General features: G+C 36.6%; 1 protein-coding gene across 1 annotated transcript in view; it reads left to right on the forward strand.

The window, feature by feature from the left end:
* Nucleotides 1-22,575, forward strand: part of TMEM131 (transmembrane protein 131) — a 243,043-nt gene that overhangs the window by 178,000 nt on the left and 42,468 nt on the right. The window contains exons 12-25 of the mRNA XM_049651396.1: nucleotides 2,071-2,179; nucleotides 5,371-5,479; nucleotides 6,289-6,442; nucleotides 6,536-6,706; nucleotides 7,784-7,894; nucleotides 7,990-8,124; nucleotides 12,015-12,119; nucleotides 13,488-13,574; nucleotides 17,261-17,413; nucleotides 17,514-17,589; nucleotides 17,759-17,876; nucleotides 20,235-20,373; nucleotides 20,489-20,598; nucleotides 21,073-21,139. Of these exons, the coding sequence (XP_049507353.1) occupies nucleotides 2,071-2,179; nucleotides 5,371-5,479; nucleotides 6,289-6,442; nucleotides 6,536-6,706; nucleotides 7,784-7,894; nucleotides 7,990-8,124; nucleotides 12,015-12,119; nucleotides 13,488-13,574; nucleotides 17,261-17,413; nucleotides 17,514-17,589; nucleotides 17,759-17,876; nucleotides 20,235-20,373; nucleotides 20,489-20,598; nucleotides 21,073-21,139 (1,644 nt within the window). The remainder of the gene's footprint in view (nucleotides 1-2,070; nucleotides 2,180-5,370; nucleotides 5,480-6,288; nucleotides 6,443-6,535; nucleotides 6,707-7,783; nucleotides 7,895-7,989; nucleotides 8,125-12,014; nucleotides 12,120-13,487; nucleotides 13,575-17,260; nucleotides 17,414-17,513; nucleotides 17,590-17,758; nucleotides 17,877-20,234; nucleotides 20,374-20,488; nucleotides 20,599-21,072; nucleotides 21,140-22,575) is intronic.

A 22,575-nucleotide genomic window follows, 5' to 3' on the forward strand; every position in this document is an offset into this window, starting at 1 on the left:
CAGGGACCTGACTGCACCCATGTTAGCAGGCGTGTGCCTGGTGGGTGTCACAGAAAAGAACTGTGTTCTTTCTATGGGAAGCATCAGGCTTTGACAAGTTTATAAAGCCCCTGAAAAATCAGCAAAAAACTCCAGAAACATTTTGAGACCAAAGTAAGATTCTAAATGAATTCTTTTTTTTTTTTTTTTTTTTTTTTTTTGAGAGAGAGAAGGAGATAGAGCACATGAGCTGGAAAGGGGCAGAGAGAGAGAATCTTAAGCAGGCTCCGCAGGGCTTGATCCCATGGTTGTGAGAGTGTGACCTGAGCCTAAATCAAGAGTTGGACCCTTAACTGACTGAGCCACCCAGGTGCCCCCTAATTGAATTCTAAAGGAAGAGTATTGATCAAGATTTGTGTACAATACCATGACTTCATTAATACATGTTTAGGCACTAGGATGCCAGTAAAGGGCCCAGGCCCTGAACCAAGTCAGGACATCTGGTTTCCAGTCCCGCCTCTTGATGCCTAGCTACTGAAACATCACTCCATATTGCAAGGTTCTCTTCATCTGTAAAACAGGGAAGGAGATGGGGATCTTTAAGGTTCCTTCCAATGAAAAATGCTTTGTGTCAGTAAGGTAATAAAAAAGTAACTCACCTTAAACTGTATTTATTTTTCTAGTTTGCTCCAAAAGTGCAAGCTTTTATGGTATTTGTTATTATAGATTTAGTTGTTGAATAGAAAAATCTTATTTTTTAGTTTAAACTGTTCTGACCTCTCCAAGCTACACAGCCCTTCAGTCCACTGCTCAGTCCCACAGCTGGGAGTACAGCCTTGCCTGGTAACAGTGGCATGCCTCACTTACACAGCCATGCCCTAGGGAGGTAGAGAAAGTCCCATTAGAAGTGGGATCTGCAAGGGGCACCTGGGTAGCTCAGTCGGTTGAGTGCCCAACTTCAGCTCAGGTCATGATCTCGTGGTTTGTGGGTTTGAGCCCCACATCGGGCTCTGTGCTGACAGCTCAGAGCCTGGAGCCTGCTTCAGATTCTGTGTCTCCCTCTCTCTCTGCCCTCCCCCACTCATGCTCTGTCTCTCTTTCAAAAGTAAGTAAACATTAGGGGCGCCTGAGCAGCTCAGTTGGTTAAGTGTCTGACTTTGGCTCAGGTCATGATCTCATGGTTTGTGAGTTCGAGCCCTGCATCAGGCCCTGTGCTGACAGCTCGGAGCCTGGAGCCTGCTTCGGATTCTGTGTCTTCCTCTCTCTCTGCCCGCTGCCCCCCCCCCCCCCCAGCTTGCACTCTGTCTCTCTCTCTCAAAAGTAAATAAACATTGAAACAATTTTTTTAAGTAAGTAAGTAATAAATAAATAAATAAATACTTTTAAAAAGTAAGTGAATATTAAAAGAAGAGGAAGAGGAAGAAGAGGGATCTGCAAAAATACCGTGGCAGAGGAGTACTGGCTCCCAAATTCACATAATTCTTCATTTTCAGGATGTTATTCAACATAGTCAGGATGTTACATTTGGTATGGTGGAGTTCTTTAAGAGGGACCCTATCAAAATCTTCGTGTCTCCTTTTCTCATATATGACTCATTATACCTTTTTTTTCCTGTTTTATGTATTCATACCTAGTGTATGGTACTAGTTTGTCTCTAGATTTTTACACTCACTTACTGATCTTAAACTCTTCCTATGGCCATCATTTTATTGCATGAAGATATTCTGATGAAATTAATGTGATGTTGTGCCAGTTTGACCTATTCTATTGATTTGTTGATAGAGCACACATGTGCCAGCAGGGCAGAGGGAGAGGGAGCTAGAATCTTAAGCAGGCTCCATACCCAGCATGAGCCCGTCGTGGGATTCAGTCCCATCACTGTGAGATCATGACCTGAGCCAAAATCAAGAGTTGGACACTCAACCAACTGAGCCCTCAGAATAGGCTCCCCTGGCCTATTCTGTTTAAAGGGAGCGCATAAAGTTAAACTTCCATTTTTTTATTCTGCTGCATGTTTCCAGTACACTCTCCAGTGTAATGTAACTGAACCATGAGACTAAAATAATGATACATATTTTTTTCTGTTTGCAGAGTGTTCGACCTACACCACAAAATGACGCTATAACGGTACACTTTAAACCAATTACGTTAAAAGCTTCAGAAAGTAAATATACCAAGGTTGCAAGTATTAGTTTTGATGGTAAGTATTCGGCTTTCACTCTCTAATGGGGTGATCTTATTTTGATAAACTAGAAGACATCTGTACTGACATCTTCATATAGAAACCCTGACCATTTTACAGTCAGATTTTGTATTACTGCTTAGGTTGGTTTATCTTATAAACCATCACAAATTCTTATTTGATTGCTTCACGAAAGAAAATGCAGCTTCATAAAGTGAAATTAGTATTAGCAAATACATTAGGATTGGATTAAATTTTTGTAATCTGGGCTTTCACATATATACCTAGTGAATATATAGTATTTAAGGTATTTACCTTAATTATGAAGTCATTATTTTTTGTAATTGAGTGATAATGTATTTGAGTTTCAGAAGCATGTTTGAGAATAGAAATAAAATATTCCCTGTAACAGTTTCCTATATTGGCTTTTTAAACAGCGAAGACAGCTCTGCCTACCTAAAATAATAGCCTTTATGATAGCATTGTCAAATTAGATTACTATGATTTCAAACATATATATTGTATATTTTGATATTTGAAATGTTAACCCAGACTTTAACCTATCTTAATAGCATGTTTTTATCCAGCTTTATCCCCTATACTAGAACATTTATTGAATTTGCGGTCACAAAAATTTTTAAATAGTGATTTGATAGCTGCTTAACTATGTATGTAATTACATTTAATAAGATCTGAAATCCAAATGGGGCTTTTCTCATAAGGGCCCTTGCAGAGTGAGGAGCCCTGAAGCTTATACTTTGGCTTTATCATGGAGCCACCTCTGCTCGTAGCCCACATTTCACACCTACACTCCTCATCACAAGAGAGCATTTGATCACTGTGATCTACCGAGTATAGCAGAATGCTGGAAGACTCTGCACAGTGTTTGTGAGGGCATCTGTGCTTACTCCTTGCACTTGAGGGCTCTGGGGAGGATCGGGAGCAGTGCACAATCTGGGTGCCAAGCTTTAGTGTTCATCCCATGAGCTCAGAGAAAACTCCCAGAGAAATCAAGATTAAGGGGCACCTAGCTGGTTCATTCAGTGGGGCATGCAACTCTTGATCTCAGGGTCATGAGTTTGAGCCCCATACTGGACATAGCACTTACTTAAAATAAATAAATAAAATGTTCAAAAAAGTTTTTTTTTAAGAAATCACGACTAAATATGTGGCATACTTTCATAACCCAGCTATCAAGAAGTAGTACTGCAGAAGGTTTTGATGCCACAGTTATTTCCAGATCTTTGGTAAATTATCTTCTCTGTTGCTGGGATACCACAGTCATGTCCACCAGTATTAGCATCAGCAAGTACATTGTCTTCTCTTACTAAGAAGAGCGGCCAATAGTAATTCCTGACCCTAAGAACGTTTAGGATCCATCCTTCTGATAAATCCAAGCAGTGGGGGAGTGTTCACCAGGAACAGTTGTTCTATGTAGTTCTCCCACACTGTTCTTCTCCAGCTCCTGAGTTGACAACCCAGTGCAGTATTTCCCTTCTTGATATAAATGAATGTCAATAATGTTGGTTCTCCTGAGATCATAGATGCTAAAATAGTATTTCTTAAATTATGTAAAATTTAATATAAAGGAAAAGCATCTTTTAAAAGTAAATGATTCGTTTCTTAAAAGTGGTTTTTAGGGGTGTCTGGGTGGCTCAGTCAGTTAAGAGTCCAACTTTGGCTCAGGTCATGATCTCGTGGTTTGTGAATTCGAGCCCTGTGTTGGGCTGTGTGCTGACAGCTCGGAGCCTGGATCCTGCTTTGAATTCTGTGTCTCCCTCTCTCTCTGCCCCTCCCCTGCTCATACTCTGTCTCTCTCTGTCTCTCAAAAATGTTAAAAAAAAAAAAAAAGTGGTTTCTATTACCATGGGAATGGTGTCACCTTCTCCCTCCCCTTCCATCCTCCCATCCATAGTAGGAATATTGTACAGCCTCCTAAAATAATAAACCTAGTAATAGCCATATAACAAGCAGAAAGAAATGAGGTTTAATGGGAGGCATTTTTTTAAGTTTATTTTTTTATTTTGAGAGAGAGAATGTGTGCACACGTGGAAAAGAGAGAGAATCCCAAGCAGGCTCTGCACTGTCATGTGGAGCAGACGGAGCCTGAGGTGGGGCTCAGTCCTCTGAACCGCGAGATCATGACCTGAGCCGAAATCAAGAGTTGGACGCTTAACTGACTGAGTTACCCAGGCACCCCTTCTTATCTGGGGGGGAAAGGGGGGCAGAGGGGGAGTTTTTAAAATCTGAAATCACTGTCTATACATAGCCACATACTAGATGTCATACCCTTTTTGTTGTTGTGTTGTTGTTGTTTGTGCTAAAGTTGGATTACACACATTTGCAGAACTAACTGGAAGTGTTCCTGAAGTACCTTAAGTAGGATAAAGATAAACAGCTTCTTTATTTGCTTTGAAAAGAACATCTAATGGGTACCCAGATTGGATCCAACTGAATCTATTTCTGTAATTCCAGATGGATTTATTCACAACTGCTACAAAATGTAAAGATTTTACGTCATCTGTAAGGGCAATATGATGGCAGGGAGAGTCTTATACTATGAGTTCGGGTAGGCTAATACACAACACCGGATGCTTCTTGCACCATGCTACTTTCGTGGTGTTTATAACAAGACTCTGGCCATACAAGGAATGTTATTTCTTAATACAGCTGTAAACCAGGGGTTCTCCATGGGGGCCAGTTTTGCCTCCTAGGCCAGGGGACATTTGTCAGTGTCCACAGACATTTTTGGTTGTCATATCTGGGGGCTGCTACTGCTATCTAACAGGCAGAGGCCTGGATGCCACCAAGCATCCTACAAAGCACAGCACAGCCCCTGCACCCCAGAAAGAACTAACCTGGCCTACAACGTTACTAGTGCCCAGGTTGAGAAGCCCTGGTGTGAGGAAAGTCATGGCTTATGGCTCTAGGGAAATAGCTCAAATACAGTGTTTTCCTCCTGAATTGTGTTCACTTGTTAATTCCTTATCTGTTTAATCCCATTACTGGAAAATTAAAATATTTTTCTTCTTTTGGATAAAAAGTGTGATAATGTGATGTAAAATGTAAAAGTCTCCTCTTTGCCAATCTGAAACTTCAGCTTTGTTTTTAAGATTTTGTCAGCTTACATCAAGTCACTCTCATCCTGCTCTGTATATAAACTCTGATAGCAAAAGGTGACAGAGATTATTTTTTATGCTTCCTTTTAGCATCAAAGGCAAAAAAACCGTCTCAGTTTTCTGGGAAAATAACTGTTAAGGCAAAGGAAAAGAGTTATTCTAAACTTGAAATACCATATCAAGCAGAAGTTTTAGATGGGTGAGTTTCTCTTTAAAGTAAGCTTTCTAAGTTTTCACTAATCAGTAAATTTTGTTTTCCTACTCATTGACCCTAGCAAAAGTAGTATCCAAATTCACATAAACTCCATGGAATTGTTGAAAAGAACAACTTCCACTGTAAAGGAGAAAAATCTCCTGTTTAACTTTTTAGAAGAAAAAGGTAAATAGGATGATATAATGTGGGCTTAAATAAAGTCTTAATGATTCAGTAATACAATAGAAAAATGAATCTATGATTTTTAAATAATATTCAAATCATTGAAGCTGTTTCTGTAATTCCTTCTGTAACATACAGTCAGTTGTGGCTTGTTATTAAGGTATATTGTCACTTGAAACAAAATCATTTGTATTCCTTAATAAACTTATAAACAGTCTTCTAGAATTACAGCTTTTTATAAATGGGCAGTAAAATATGTAGTTCATTTTCTGATTATACTTGAAATAATAATAGTTCAATATCCCTCTTGGTAGGGACTCATTTTAACAAAGCTGGTTGCAATAAAATGATGAACATGATTTTTCTTAAGTAGCTTAAAACTTTTTCTGTTAATACGTCCTTGATTTTATTTGACTTCATATAATTCAATAGAGAATAATTCTTTATATTACATGTCAATATTTTGTAAGCTAAGTTTTGTTTTAAATCATGTGCAATCTCTAAAATATTTATAGTTATACTTCTCCAGTTATGTCCTTAATGCTAAATGTAAAGTTATTAAAAACAGAAGAACTTAGATTTTAAATTAACACATGGAGGTAAAAATGATTTGTTTATGTTTTTTCAAATAGTTATTTGGGATTTGATCACGCTGCAACATTATTTCACATCCGAGACAGTCCTGCTGATCCTGTGGAAAGGCCAATTTACCTTACGAACACTTTCAGCTTTGCAATCCTCATTCATGATGTATTGCTACCAGAAGAAGCCAAAACAATGTTTAAAGTATGTCTGGGAACACCCATACTTTTGATTTTACTAATCTATCAACTAGATGATGCTGACACATTGTTCTTTTTCTCTCCCCTCACTTCCTAGGTTCACAACTTCAGCAAACCAGTCTTAATTCTTCCAAATGAATCAGGATACATTTTTACTCTGTTTTTTATGCCATCCACATCATCCATGCACATAGATAACAATATTTTACTTATTACCAATGCTTCTAAATTTCATTTACCTGTGCGGGTATATACAGGATTTTTAGATGTAAGTATGTTACCTACCTTTAAAATTTTAACTCTACCCGTCTTTTGTGTGTTCAGCTATTATTAGGCAATCATTTTGTACAGGTACATACTTAAATTTTGCCATTTTCTGAGCTCTACAAGTTGGTGTCATCCCTCCTCAGTCAGTACTTTTCAGATAACTGGTTTTCATCCTTCCCAGCGGCCATCTCTTATCATGTCACAGTTGAATCCTTCCCTTACAGCTTGTACTTAGATCTTTCCCACATTGTGCTTTCTCTTGGTTTTGCTTTTAAACTGTTACAATCATGGGGAAAGTAAAAACAAACTAAGTAGGAGAAAATAATAAGCAGAAAAAAACAATACTACAGGGAGGGTGAAGAGGAAAGTATTTAAGGAAGAGATGACTCAAACTAGGAAATACAAGGTGAAGAAGAGAGTCAAATAATAAAGGTGAAAGTAAGGTGGTAAAGACACACAGTTGGGAATGGTAGGAAAGAGTAAAGGTCTTTCTAATACAGAAAATAAGCCAGAGGAAAAAAAAATCCAAACTAAGCTGTCCTTAAGATAATCAATGAAAGAACTTTAGATGAGAAATAAAACTGATAAGAAAGATATAAAAGCTAAAAAGAAAATGAGAACATATAAAGATGTAATTCTCCAAAAAGCCAACATCAATAAGAATTTCAGAGCTGGGGATAATTACAGAATTATCCCACTTCTTCATTTGTTTTGCTTGAATAATTATATATCATGGCTGCTGTCATGAATGCATAATGTTTCCTGAGACCAAGGATTTTTTGCCTCATCCTCTAGGGCTCCACTTAACCTTCCCTAGTACTTTATCTTCCTATTTCTTTTATGTGCCTTTAGAGAAGCAATATTATTCCATAGAGACTATGAATGTTTTCATTTCTGATTACTCAAAATATTTCATTGTACAGAATGCTTAATTATATTTTATATATGTGTATATTTGTGTTTATTGACATAAAATATAGAAACCTTAGGATATCTTCATATAGCTACTTTCTCTTGATAACATTCTTTTATGTAAATGTGATTGTGTATTTAATCTAGTTCTTTCATATCTTTTCAGTACTTTGTATTACCCCCTAAAATAGAGGAACGTTTCATAGATTTTGGCATATTGAGTGCTACAGAAGCAAGTAACATTTTATTTGCAATTATAAACAGCAATCCAATTGAGGTAAAAAAATATATATATGTTTTTATTCTAAATCACATTTAAGGATTTTATGCTAGTGCTGCAATAATCACTTTCATATCTTTCTCTTTTTTAAGTTGGCCATAAAAAGTTGGCACATCATAGGAGACGGTTTATCGATAGAACTTGTAGCTTCTGAAAAAGGCAATAGAACTACAATAATTTCAAGCCTTCCGGAATTAGAAAAATCCTCTTTATCAGACCAGTCGTCAGTAAGTAAATTTTCTTATTGTTGCCTTAAACTTAGATGTATGTCTAAACCCCAAGTAAAAAACTATTCCTACAACACATATTTCAGTTAATATTTTTGTGAGATTCATAGTAACATTTGTTATTTGATATTAAAACGTTCTTGTGGGTAATCTACTTCAACCCCTCCTTTTATATTGAGGGCACTTGAAGCCCAAAGGAGTAAGTTCTGCCTTGTCATAAAAAGTTCTATAACAAAACTTAAATAATCTCTTTGTAACACAAGTGTCATTATAAGAGAAATCCCCATAGGTACTAAACTAACCCTGTGTTCATTGAATTTACTTGGCCAAAAAGATGGCCCTGCACACTGGCAGAAAGTGTTTTCGATTATACAGAATATTTGTGGCCAGTTTTCTGTACTGATGAGAAGAGAGTATCAGTGAAGCAAACACTGTTTGATCCCTTTCTAGATCTGCCCTTGTACTTCTACTCTGTTGTATAAATAGGTACATTTGGTCATAAAGGAGCATGAAACAGAGATAACAGATATATTAGTCAAAGCCCTTTCCACTACTGAAAGTGGAACTTGGAGTTTATACCTACTCAGAACAGAACTAGTAGAGTCACCTTGTGTGAGGAGGAGCTTAACATATCATCCATTAAGCTAAGGATAGAACTTTTTGTGGCAGTTTTAACAAAAGAAAGATAAAATGTCCTTACGCACAGAGATGGTTGACAAATAGGCTTCCATGGAATGCCATAGGCTATAAAAATTGATTTAAACAGTTTATACTAGAAGGATCCCCAAAAATAGTTATTTTGGAGAGCAGTTTGGCAATATATACCACTCCTGGGAATTTTTCCTGTGGAAATAATTTGAAGAAGTAAAAGCTGAGAGAATGGAGATGTTTATAGTAACATTACTAATAATTCAAATACTTGGGAACAGTCCAGTACATAAAGTAAATCATGATTTTATGATTGAATATGAAGTAAATAAAAATTTGATGATTGTGTGTAGAAGCTTGGAAGAGGATTTATGAAAAGGGGGAAAACAGTACTGACATATATTCTAATTGCAACTATGTAGCATTCAAGCTACATAATCAGATATTTGTGAATAGTGGTAATTTATGGCTGTGTATATTTCAGTAACTTATAGTGTATTAAATTTGATTCAAAAATAAAGCCTCCTTTTAAAACAAAGATATATCCATGAGAAGTAATATTTGTCACTGCAAATGAGATTTTATTTTTAATAGAAATAGAATGCTGAAAACATAATAATTAGGCCAGCCATTAATGTATTCCTTTCAACAGTAAAGAGTCAAATCATGTGTATATCTGCTCCCACGTGGTTGAGTTTTCTGTTTCCTAGTAAGACATCATAAACCCAATAATTCTAGAAATCTGGATCATTTCCTAACAATAAATAGCATATGTTAACACATACTATTTAAATTTGAGAGGTCCATTTAACAACAGAAGGCCTGTTTGACAATTTAGGGTTTTAGAATTAGCTTTTATATGAAACTCTAAATTTAAAAACAAGGGACAAAAAGATGAGATCATTGTTATGAACTCTTAAAATAGGAAGTTGTAGTGAGTTGCCAACTTCAAAATAGCAACTCCACAAAATGATTTTTTTAAGCTTACAGTGCCTAAACTTTCAACTGTTTTCCCAAAACCCAAAGCTATGAACTAAATTAGTATCCTGTTCTGTATGAAACACACATTGCCAACAAGTCCATGACCTTCAGACCTGTGTTCTGATTTGGGCAGCAGGAGTCATGATGAAAGTGTTAGAATTGCACAAAACCAACACAGAAAATGCTTCTAAACAAGGAGAAAGCGAGTCTGTTTGGTGTGTCGACATTTGTTATTTTAAGGTAAATGTGAATTCTAGATAAAATATAACTACTAATAATTGAAGTACAGCTTCACAAACTGAATTACTTACTTGCCATTGGGAATCTCACAATTGAAGAGAGTGTGGAAAGAATGACACTGGACCACTGTCACACACCACTCACAAAAACTGACTCAAACCAGATGAAAGACTTAAATTTAAGACCTGAACCCATAAAGCCCCTAGAAGAAAACATAAGGGTAAGTCCCTTGACATCAGTCTTGGTGATGATTTTTTTGGATCTGACTGCAAAAGCAAAGGCAACGAAAGCAAAAATAAACTGTTGGGACTACATCCAACTAAAAAGCTTCTGCGTAGCAAAAGAAGCCATCAATAAAAGGAAAAGACAGTGTACTGAATGGGAGAAGATATTTGCAAAACATGTTTCCAATAAGGAGTTAATATCCACAGTATGTAAAACAACTCATACCTCTCAACAGCAAAAACATGAGCAGTCTGATTTTTAAATGGGCAGAGGATTTAAATAGTCATTTCTCCAAAGAAGATATCCAGATGGCCAACAGACACATGAAAAAGATGTTCAACATCAGCCATCATCAGGGAAATGCAAATCAAAACCACAATGAGATGCCACCTCACACCTGCCAGAATGGCTGTCAGAAAACAAGAAATTACTAGTGTTGTCAAGGATGTGGAGAAAAGGGAACCTTCATCTGTTGGTAGATACAGCCACTGTAGAAAATTGTATGAGGTTCCTCAAACAATTAAAAATGGAACTACCATATGATCCAGTAACTCTACTTCTGGATATTTATCTGAAGAAGACGAAAACACTAATTTAGAAAGATATATGCACCTGCATGTTTATTGAGCATTATTTACAGTAGCCAAGATATGAAAATAACCTAAGTGACCATCAATGGTTGAATAAAGAAGATGTGGTTGATACGCAAACACACACACACACACACACACACACACACAGGGATATTAGTCATAAAAAAGAATGGAATCTTGCCATCTGCAGCAACATGGATGGACCTTGAGGGCATTATGTTAAATGGAAGAAGTTGGACAGAGAAAGAGAAATACTATATGAGTTCACTTAGATGTAAAATATAAAAGAATAAAACAAACCAAGCTCATAGGTAGAACAGATTGGTGATTGCTGCAGGTAGGGGGTGGGGGTGGCAAACTAGGTGAAGGGGGTAAAAATCTACAAACTTCCAGTTAAAAATCATGGGGATATAATGTATAGCATGGTAACTATAATTAGTAATACTGTATTGTGTATGTGGAAGTTGTTAAGAGAGTAATCTTAAAAGTTCTCATCTCAAGAAAAATAAATTTTTAATTATGTGTGGTGATGGATAGTGACTGGATTTATTGTGATCATTTCATAATGTATACAAGTATTGAATCATTATGTTGTATACCTGAAACTGATACAACGTTATATGTTAACTATACTTCAGGTAAAAAGAGGTAAATGCCAGAAACATCAGCAAATAGCTTGAGAAAACAGATAAAATTTCCATACTTCTTTCAAATTTTTATTAACTCTTCTTTCTTTCCATTATATTTGACACTTTCGTATGACGCAATAATCTCAGTTGCTTTGAAGGCATGATTATTAATGTGACAGTTAAATTCAGAACTTGAAACAGAACCAACTTTGTACTTGTGCCCTAAAATAGCTGAAGGATTGGTGGAAAGCTGTGTCCCTTTGCTCCAGCTCTCACCCTCTTTGTCTGTGCGGGTATAGGTGTGATGTGTGAGGACCATACCCCTTTCCATCTTGGTAGATGGGAATCAGATTGTTCCTCAGGAAGCCAGTTTTCTTGGTGGCCCATGGAATAAGTATCAAAGGATGGACATTATTTTGAGATATTTGTACAAGATGGTGTGGCAATTCACTGTCATACACTAGACATACATAGGAATTCAGAAATCACTTCATCACAATAGCTCTCTTTACCATTTTAATAGGAAACTTGAGCTAGCAAGGCTAATGAATGATGTCATTTCTACTACATACAGGTAATATTAGCTTCAGGCTATTTTGCAGTGTTCAGAGTCAAACTTACTGCAAAAAAACTGGAAGGGATTCATGATGGAGCCATACAGATCACCACAGACTATGAGGTAAGACTATGGGGATTCATGTCAATGAGGTATTTCTGATTTAGTCCTTTTTTTGTTTTCAATAGAAACAACTAAGTTTACTGATAAAGTTACACTTTATCTGTTTCATAACCTTAAAAACTGAGCTTTTGAGAATAGTTTACAAAACAATGGTGTTCATTAGCTCATAGTTTTCTGATAAAACCCAAACCTCTTAACTGAAAACAACTTGAGAAAAATGGCTTTGGCACACTTACAATTGCTCTGTTAGAAACCTGCTTAGGTTATAGCACTGCAAAGACCCTGACTGAAATTCCTGAATTAGATCACTGATTCTTCTGCAATCATTAATATCATCCTGTGTGATATTTCCAAAAAGGAAGATACAGTCGAGAACTCACATCTTAATTTGAGTTCTTATATTTACATGAGTCATTCTAAGTCAAGGGCAAAGTGAAGATCATTGAGTGAAAGACTCTTTGTGGTGTCTAACATGTTGCATTTAGTGGGATTTTGAATGGATATATTTCTGCCACACCTAGATTTTAATTTAATATTTTAATTTAATATTTAGCAGTTCTTTGTGAATTTGAACACTGCTAGATTCAACAAGTTGCTGCCCTTATTCTCCAACCTTTTTTCATCATATACCACCCCCACATGAATGAAAGTGAATTCAGAATAAACATAATTAGTGATATAATAATAATATATAAAAATAATAATTAGAATTAAAGTAATAATAAATGATTTGTTGGGAGTATGGCAAATTACCTCCAAAAGTAAAGAATTCCTGTTAATCACTCATAATACAAATAAGTGCATTTCATAGCTATGACAAGTTTTTGTTAGTATGGATAAAAATGAAAACTAGGAAAAAATATCTTAGAGAAGTATCTTTGTAAGTTATGAATAGAGTATGAGTTGATATTCTAAATCTATGATGTTCAACTCATTTTTTAATTAAGTTGATGTTAATTTATTACTATATACAAAAAATAGAGAACTATGTAACTCTAGAAAATGCTGTTTTTCATACATTGTTTTAGGAGTACAATTTGACTTTCCTTGTTAAATTAATAATCTGCAGAATAACCTATTATGAAAATCTGCTCTTCATTCCTTTCCCATTGTTTGGTCTTATTTACCATGTTTTCTTTGAATCACTGAGCAGTACATGGAAATTTACTGTATTTCAGAGCATTTGATGGAGTACATTGGTCAAGTTAAACGGTATATGTAGGTAATTTTAATATTACTTTTGAGTTGGTTATTGCTAATATAAGTCCCAAGTTGAGTTTTTTTACATCCTCAAAACTTATGCAGTAATGATCAAGATTAATCTCAGACCTAAACACTTATTTCCTTATGGTCTACTTCACTCCACAGATTCTAACAATTCCTGTGAAGGCTGTAATCGCAGTGGGTTCACTGACTTGCTTCCCAAAACATATGGTTCTTCCACCTTCCTTTCCAGTAAGAGATTTAATTTATAGATTTTTTTTGTAATATTTTTCTTTGCCTTTACCTCTGTGTCCCTATAATCTAACAGTAAAGTCAGTTATTCTTTATTAATTGCTTATTTTAAGGTAAGACATTGAACCAGCTTCCACAGGAGACACAAAGAGAACTAGTTCCTTCTCTCAAAAAGTTTTCGATCAAGAATGGGAAATGGGTCCATGATGCATAAATGTAAAGCAGGATGTAGAGAGTGCCCTAAAAAGTATAAAAATGAAGTGCTGTGAGGGAAATACATATGTAATTGATAAAGGTACATGTAAACTGGCTTAGAATTTCTTTTAGCAGGGAAAATAGGGGAGGTAAAAACTTGCATTCAGGACCCTGGAGTCAACCTGAGTATAGACACAGAGGCAGTAAAGTCTGAGATGGCTTTACACAGTAGTGAGTTGCCCAGTTTGATAAGAATGGAGGGAAATTTGGGGCGCCTGGGTGGCTCAGTCGGTTAAGCATCCGACTTCGGCTCGGGTCGTGATCTCGTGATCCGTGGGTTCGAGCCCCACATCAGACTCTGTGCTGACCGCTCAGGGCCTGGAGCCTGTTTCAGATTCTGTGTCTCCCTCTCTCTCTGACCCTCCCCCGTTCATGCTCTGTCTCTGTCTCAAAAATAAGTAAACGTTAAAAAAAAAAAAAAAAAAAAAAAGAATGGAGGGAAATTTAAGAAGATGGAATGACATGTTGGAGTGATAGCATGAAAAAAAAAAACATTAACACATTTAAGTCCATGAAAATTTAAAGTTTTTAAGCAGAAGTTTGACATCATCAGAGCTGAGTTTAAACTTTTTTTTTTTTTTTTTCTGGCAGAAGTAAATATAAGGTGAATTAGGAAGTGACAGTAGAGTGCCTGAGGCCAACCTAGGCACTCATACAGAATCTGTATGAGAAGTGTCAAGAAGAGGTTTGAGCTTAGGGCATTGGCAGAGCAATAAAGCCCTTTCATACCTCTAAGCCTTGGCTGTTTGTCTTGAATGCCGTTCCTCTTCCCCTACCTTCAAAGAACTACACTGTCTTCCAAGATTCAATTCCATTGTCATCTCTTCCCTGACCATTTCTTGACTCCACTAGACATTACTAGGTGTTACATGTGTGATTTGAAATAACCTCTCTTGTAACAGGCCTCACATGTGCTTTAAATATTGCCTTATGTGTTGGTCTCCCCAGTAAGACTCTGAGTTCATCAAAGAAAGGGATGAAGGATCTTTTATCCCCAAAGCAGGCAGTTAGTAGATAATGGGTGGCTGAAGGAGCAAAATAATGGAGACAAGAACTTAGGCAAGAGACATTTCACATTTGAATTGTGCTTGAATATCCTGAGAAGGTCCTACTAATTGAGGCAAGTATGGGTAGGATAGATAGAGTCAAAAATATGACTTAGAGTTTGAACCTAGAGAACAAGGAGAAAAGAAGTAGGGAAATCAAGAGACAGCCACTGCTTTTTGCAGAAAGATGATATGGTCAGTTCAGGGTACATGGGGACAAATGTAGAAGTGTCCCCTACCCTGTGGAAGGAGACATGATGGGTTAAGAGAAATAGTGCAGTGTAAAATCTTAAATAAACCTAAATTCAGAGTTGAGCAACTTAAAAATATAAATTTTGAGTTAATAGGTCCCACACATTTAAGTTGGGTCTTAATGAAATTTTTGTCTTGTGATTCCACTTTGCACTGACTGTACAGAACTCTTGACTTCATTATTTATCCAAAAAGACCTTGTTCCATTCTTCAGTTGCCTTTTCAATCAGTGATATTAAACACAGAATAAACCCTAGAAGGGAATAATTCAGTAGATGACACAGTGAAAGACCCATGGATGGAGTAAACGAGAAAGCATCTGTATAAAAACAAGGTGTTGGTTTTGAACTACTTTGGGCCGAACTTCTAGATATCTTCAGGTGGCTTACAGGACCAAATATTTGCTTGGAATCACAAATTAACTTGATGTTACTGCATTAGTCAGGCTGCTATAACAAATTACCATATTGTGGTGACTTAAACAACAAACATTTACTTCTCACAGTTTTGGGTGCTGGGAGATCTGGTGTTTGGGGAGGGCATTCTTCCTGGTTTTGCAAATGGCTGTCTTCACTGTAACCTCAATTAGCCAGCAGAGCCGAGAGGAAGGGCAAGCTCTTTTGTCTCTCCACTAATCCCATTCATTAGGACTCCACCCTTATGACCCGATCACCTCTCCGAAACACTACTCCGAAATACACCTCTAATACTACTAGAACATTGAAGGTTAGAATTTCAACATATGAATGAGGGGAGAGGGGTTCACATTCAGCCCATAACAGTCATCAGGTTCTATAAAATCTCTTATCTAGTGGAGTATATTCGTGCCAACTAATGTACCTCCAGATACCTCCAGATACCTCCAGATAAACAGGTACCTCCAGTACCTCCAGATAAACATTTGAAGTAACTCATAGTTTAATACTTAATATTTGAATTCCATTGTAAAATAAACTTTTGTATCTGTTACCTCTTTTGACCCCACCCCCCTGAAAGACAAGACATGGACTTGAGTGAAGTGGTTATTACAGGTGCATGAAGACCAGGTAACTGCCAGGAACACACAGCTGGTTAGAGGCCAAGCTGGGGCTGTCAAAGGCCTTGTGCTTCCTGCTCCTGTGTTCTCCCCATCATAGCAGCACACCTGGCCTCTCATAGCTGTCTGCTGTTTCCCTCTGGCTGGGCTGCAAATGATGAGTGTTACTTAGAACCTCACCTTCATTCAGCTCTTTTTTCTGTACACTCTCTTAACCTCTGTGTCTTCTAGTACCAAATATTAGCCCAGTGGGTATGATCATTTTCAAGACTTCTTCAAATGACTAGGAATCAAATTATAAGGTAAAATTCTGTACTCAAACAAAAGAAAGATTATAACATAATTCTTATTGAGGATTATTTAAATCATTCAATTTTTTACTTAAAATCTGATCCCCTATCATAGGGAGAAGCATACAGTTGATAAGAGCAGTCACTGGTTATCTAGTCATTTAATCTGCCTGCTATTTTAATAAGATACTTGATAACCTGTATTTTTAAAAGGTATCTCATTTCTCTTTGGTACAAATGACATTTTCTTTTAAAAAGAAAAAATTTTTCCTAAGGAAATCTGATTTTTGTTTTCGTCTTGTTTGGCTTTTGATTTTAGAATTAAATTCTTTCATCCTGAATTTGGATACTTTGGGGGCAGCCTGGCCTTGGTAAACAAACCTTGCTTCACAAACTGACAGTGACCATTTCCTTTATTCAGAGCTGTCTCTGTTGGCATCCTCGTTTTTTTAACATCAAGTGTGAACATTTTTTTTTCTTTCTTATTTTAATTCATTTTCATAAGAGTACAGAGATTTGTCCCGCTAGTTTTTCTATAACAGGCTGTGAAAAAAACAAATTGTGTGTGTGTGTGTGTATGCGCGCGCACACACACACACACGCACACACACACACACACACACAGAAATAGCAATATAGATATATTTGAGAGGGCTCTGATTAACAAATTAGAGATTATTAAGTGATAAAAATTCTAAGTATCCTTTGGGCTTCAGTTTCTGAAAAATATGTCTGTCACCTCTAAATTGTGTGTTCTTAAGAAAATGCAACCACATACAAATGAGTTTGTTTGTTTTCTTCCTTCAGGGGAAAATAGTTCATCAGAGCTTAAATATTATGAACTCCTTCTCACAGAAGGTGAAGATACAACAAATACGATCTTTGTCAGAAGATGTGCGATTTTACTACAAACGGTTACGGGGCAATAAGGAAGACTTAGAGCCAGGAAAAAAGTCAAAGGTTTGAAAACGTTGTGTTTGAGGATTCCCATGTGTTAGTATTGTGTTATTGTGACCTTCTGTGGACTTGGGATTCACAATTCTCCTGTGCCTCTTTGTAGATTGCAAACATTTATTTTGATCCTGGACTGCAGTGTGGGGATCATTGCTATGTTGGCTTGCCTTTTCTATCCAAATGTAAGTTATCTTGCTATTCTCTCTCATGCTCTTCATTCTGCCCAAAATATTTTTTGATGAAACGCCGCCACTCTATCCTTTGGTACCCTGGAAATCATTTGAAGGAAAACTGACAAGTGGATATAGATGTAGGGCTAAACGTGTCATAATACATGTTTCCTTGTTTTAGCCGAACCCAAAGTACAGCCTGGTGTAGCCATGCAGGAAGACACCTGGGATGCTGACTGGGATTTGCATCAAAGCCTGTTCAAAGGATGGATGGGAATAAAGGAAAATTCAGGTCATAGGTGAGTGGTTTTGCTTTAAGTATTTTAGCTATCTTTACCAGTTCGAAATGTACCTGTTGATGTTACTTTCTAGATGTTATTCTTGTATTAGGTTATTTTACTTCTCTATGGCTAAGAAAATAACACCTTATCTTCAGAAAATTATTAATGAGGCATCTTGAATTGCCATTTTAATTGCATATTGCTTAGAAATATACACACTACCATTTTGTTCGTTTCTCCAGTGCTCTAGATAGTTCCTTAAAATCAAAGAACTATTTGAAGTTGTCTTTATATAGGATGAATACAGTGTTCACCTTAGATACAGCCATTTCCATAAGAAAGAAAGTTTTTACCTACCACTGACCTCTGTTAGAGGCAGAGAAAACATGTCCTGGGTTTAATCCCACAATGAAGACCAAGTGTCCATTTGCTCATTGCAAAAAGAACTACCTCCTCCCTTTCAAATGCTGAACTGTTAGGGGGCACACAGAGCCCAGTTCACATAGGCTCAACGATATATCTTTGGCAGGCAGAAAATGTGCTAATGACAAATCACTACCACACCTGGATTCAAAAGTAGATGCACACTTACTCAGGAATGTAGAAGTACAATCTTTCTTATGTTTCAGCAGAGAATGTGACTAGAATAATGATACTATGGCAGCTGATAAAAACTGGTCTTCTTGGGGCGCCTGCGTAGCTCAGTTGTTTAAACTTCCAACTTTGTTTGGCTCAGGTCATGATCTCAGAGTTCGTGGGTTCGAGCCCCGCATTGGGCTCTGTGCTGACTGCTTAGAGCCTAGCGCCTGCTTCAGAGTCTGTGACCCTCTCTCTGCCCCTCCCCAACTTGTGTGTGTGTGCATGTATGCATGCTCTCTCTCTCTCTCTCAAAAATAAATAAACTTAAAATGTTAGAAAAAAAAAACTGCTATTCTCCACTTGCCTAATTTGAATCTATTTGTCACTATCAGGATATTCTCATTTATAGGTACTAAATTTTTCAAACCATTAGCAATTGAATTTAAGACGTTCTGTTTATCTGAACTATCTGCTGTGGAAAGATTTCTTAAGGCAGACGAGAGTTAAATTTGTACTTTAAAATGGTTAAAATAAGTACAGAAAGACTTCTGATGTACTCACTCAAGAGAACACTCAATAAAATAGTTCTTCATCCCCAACATTTCCATTACAGACATTACAATGTATAGACAGTCTCCAAATTTTAATATTATGAATACATAAGTTGGAGTGCTATAGAGCAACGTCTTCCCCTCCTACCCACCAAAACCCCTACCTTCCTCCACCTGTGCCCAACACTCCACTGCTAAAGAGCTGGGCTTTGCATCTACCCCGTACCATCACGTCCCAGGTGCACAGTGAGTGTGGCATTCTCCCCGCTCCTACTGTGTCACTGTGTATGTTACAGAGAATTTCTGTTTCTAGTCTTGTAAAGCCTGTATTCTTACCAACATAGAGTATTGGTATTCACTGGTATTGTGGGTTAAAGTAGGCTTCAATGTTTGGGCCCAGGGACCTTAGCCCCATGTGTAATGTTGTTTCCTTAGGAAATGTGTTCTTGGTCTCTAAACAGCTGGTTCTTGAACAGTCATAAGTAGGGAAATACTCAGATGACATCCTGAATATTGCTGATAACTTTACATATATCTGTATAAAGGCCCCATATGTATTACCACTTCAACTAACATCTTCATTGCATGTCAGGATTTTCCTTCATTTTTTAATCCCAAAGAGGGAAAGCCATATGCCAAGCAATGCACTGCCATCCCATAGGTTGTCCTGATGAATATTCATCAGCAGCCTGCTGTTGGTGTCTAGATCTTTCCACTAGGCATGCAGGATCCTTTAGGATCCCCTTAACACCATATGTTATCTGTGTATACCTGCCTTGTCCTTTACATATTTGGTACAAAAAACAACACAGGTGATCAGTGATAGAGACTTTGGCAGCTCTTTGTGCCAAAACAGAGACATCTTCATATGTGTCTATTAAAAGTGTAGTAAAATGTCAGAGCAAATAAAACTGTGTTTATTTAAGAATATAATAATAGATCATATTCAGAAAATTCAAATATTTTATTTTGATATAGTGATTTACAGGGGTGCCTGGGTGGCTTAGTCGGTTAAGCGTCTGACTTCAGCTCAGGTCATGATCTCACTGTGAATTCAAGCCCCGCGTCAGGCTCTGTGCTGACAGCTCAGAGCCTGGAACCTGCTTTGAATTCTGTGTCTCCCTCTCTCTCTGCCTCTCGCTCCGCCACTCCCTAACTCACGCTCTGTCTCTCTCTTTCAAAAATAAATAAACATTTGAGAAAAAATTTTTAATGATATAGTGACTTACAAATTATTTTTTTCTAGATTGAGCGCTTTATTTGAAGTAAATACAGACCTTCAAAAAAATATACTGTCAAAAATCACTGCTGAGCTCTCTTGGCCTTCTATAATTAGCTCCCCCCGGCACTTGAAATTTCCACTTACTAATACAAACTGCTCCTCAGTAAGTATTCAGAATGACCTTGGTTTTGGGAAATATATAATAGGGTTATAAAGTATCTACCCTTAACTTTTAACTGTGGAAACCTCTCATTTACTGTTTTGTTACTTTGTTTAAGGAAGAAGAGATTACTTTAGAAAATCCTGCAGATGTTCCTGTCTATATACAATTTATTCCTCTAGCTTTATATTCCAATCCTTCAGTCTTTGTAGATAAGTTAATATCAAGGTAAGCATTGCTTTAAATAATCAAAATGTTCCATATTAGCATCGATTATTATTTTATACATTTAAAACTTTATTGCAGCTTATACAGTAATAGAATTGGCTTAGAGAAATTCTAGATCTGTAATTAAAATTGAGAGGAAGTACTGGGGAGAGATATAGCTATATCTAAGTATTTAAGTATCTAGAAAAGTTTTCAGCTTAAGATAAGAAAAAGTAATGTTGAACTCCTTTCTAAAAAATTATAAAGAGAAAGCAAGTGGAACCTTTCAAATGTTTTAGTTTTTAAAAAATGAGCAAAATATTAACAATAAGTTGTGGCCTTTAATTTTTGGAAAGCCATTAATGTGGTAATACTGACCTCAAAATCAGCCAGAAGGTAATTTGCAAATAAAATACAAACTTAATAATTACTCTTTACCCCCTAATTAATTATGATGCTGTTTATGAAGAAATATATGTACATTTTTTATTTTAGGTTTAACTTGAGTAAGGTTGCAAAGATAGATTTAAGAACACTAGAATTCCAAGTCTTCAGAAACACTGTAAGTATGTAAACTTCATACTAATTCCAAAGAAATAACTATGATATGATCAGAGCAAATTTGGAAGAAAACTACTGACTACCCTGAAATTTGACTGAAGGGCAGGTTACTAAAGAAGTCAAAGCAGTCCAGTAATCATTTTAGAGGCAAAAAACCAGGAGGAATGGATGGGATTTAGAACATGAAGCACACAGGATAGAAGGTTCCTGTTTGCAGGCATTATAAGCTCATGAAGTTTTATAATAATGACAACCAGAAACCCTGAGGATATATAAATGCGGTATAAACTAACATAATTTATTTTTATTAAGCCTCAAAATAATCAGCTCAGTCATTTAAAATTTTATTTTGGATACTTCCTAATAAAATTGTAAGCTCAATGAATGCCAAACCCATGGTTGTTGAACAGATTAAACAAACTCACTTGGGAAGCCCTTCAGTTGGTTCCTTGATATGTAGGAAGACCATGATGAGTGTTGACTGGATAAGACAATCTGTGGCTCAGTAGGCCAGGAAAGAAAAGCAGTGCAAAGTGTTTTTAGTATTTGGGGGCTATGTTAAAGAACCTTTCCCAGTTTTTCATGAGCATCTAGTATGTGTGAGCATTTGCCAGAGACATTCACACTTATAATTTCACATAGTCATTATAGTAGCCAACTGAGCAATTACTAGTAACCCAGGAGGTATTTCCCTTGTTCACTTGGCAGGAAAAAGAAGTCTCAGGAAAAGAAAGCAACTTACCCAAGTTCATACCCGTGATAACTGGCAGGGCCAAATTCAAGTCTAGTTCTCTCAGATCCCAGAGCCCTTGCCCATACTCATGCCACATGGTCATTGCTGATTAGGAATCACTAATTAGCCCGTTAAACCAGATATTTTATAGTTCTTGAAATATGTGTGTGCTTTTCCCATAGTTTTGTGTTTTATTCTCTAAAGCATATGTTAGCTAAACCTTTGTAGAATAGTTTTTATATAGTCTTTAAGTCAATTTTGTATAGGAAAGTAATTCTCAATATGTCTTTCTTCTGCCAAATAATAGAACACTAGACTGAAATTTAGGCAATCATATATTCTAGTCTCATGCCCTTCTCTTGGAATCTTTTTGTAATCTGTTTTTTCCATACGTAGAGTGACAACCTAATAAGCTCAAGGTTATCTAGATTCCAAATAATTAGAAATCTCAGTAACCAGAAATTCCTTTCATTCTGCTTTGATAAGGATGGAAATACACATAAGAAGTAAATGAGCTAATTTTTACCTTTTTTTCTTATTGAATACAAGTTCTTTTGTGTTATTTGCAAGATATAAAACACTGAAGTATAGGCACTGTGAGAAGTAGGAAGACGAATGAGAATACTCTAGACTTCAGAAATTTATTATAAATGTGAAGTTCTAGGTCTTAGGGTGAACTTACGATAATTTCTATCACAGTTCTC

Source organism: Panthera uncia (assembly GCF_023721935.1).
Source record: "Panthera uncia isolate 11264 chromosome A3 unlocalized genomic scaffold, Puncia_PCG_1.0 HiC_scaffold_11, whole genome shotgun sequence".
NCBI classification, from domain to species: Eukaryota; Metazoa; Chordata; class Mammalia; order Carnivora; family Felidae; genus Panthera; species Panthera uncia.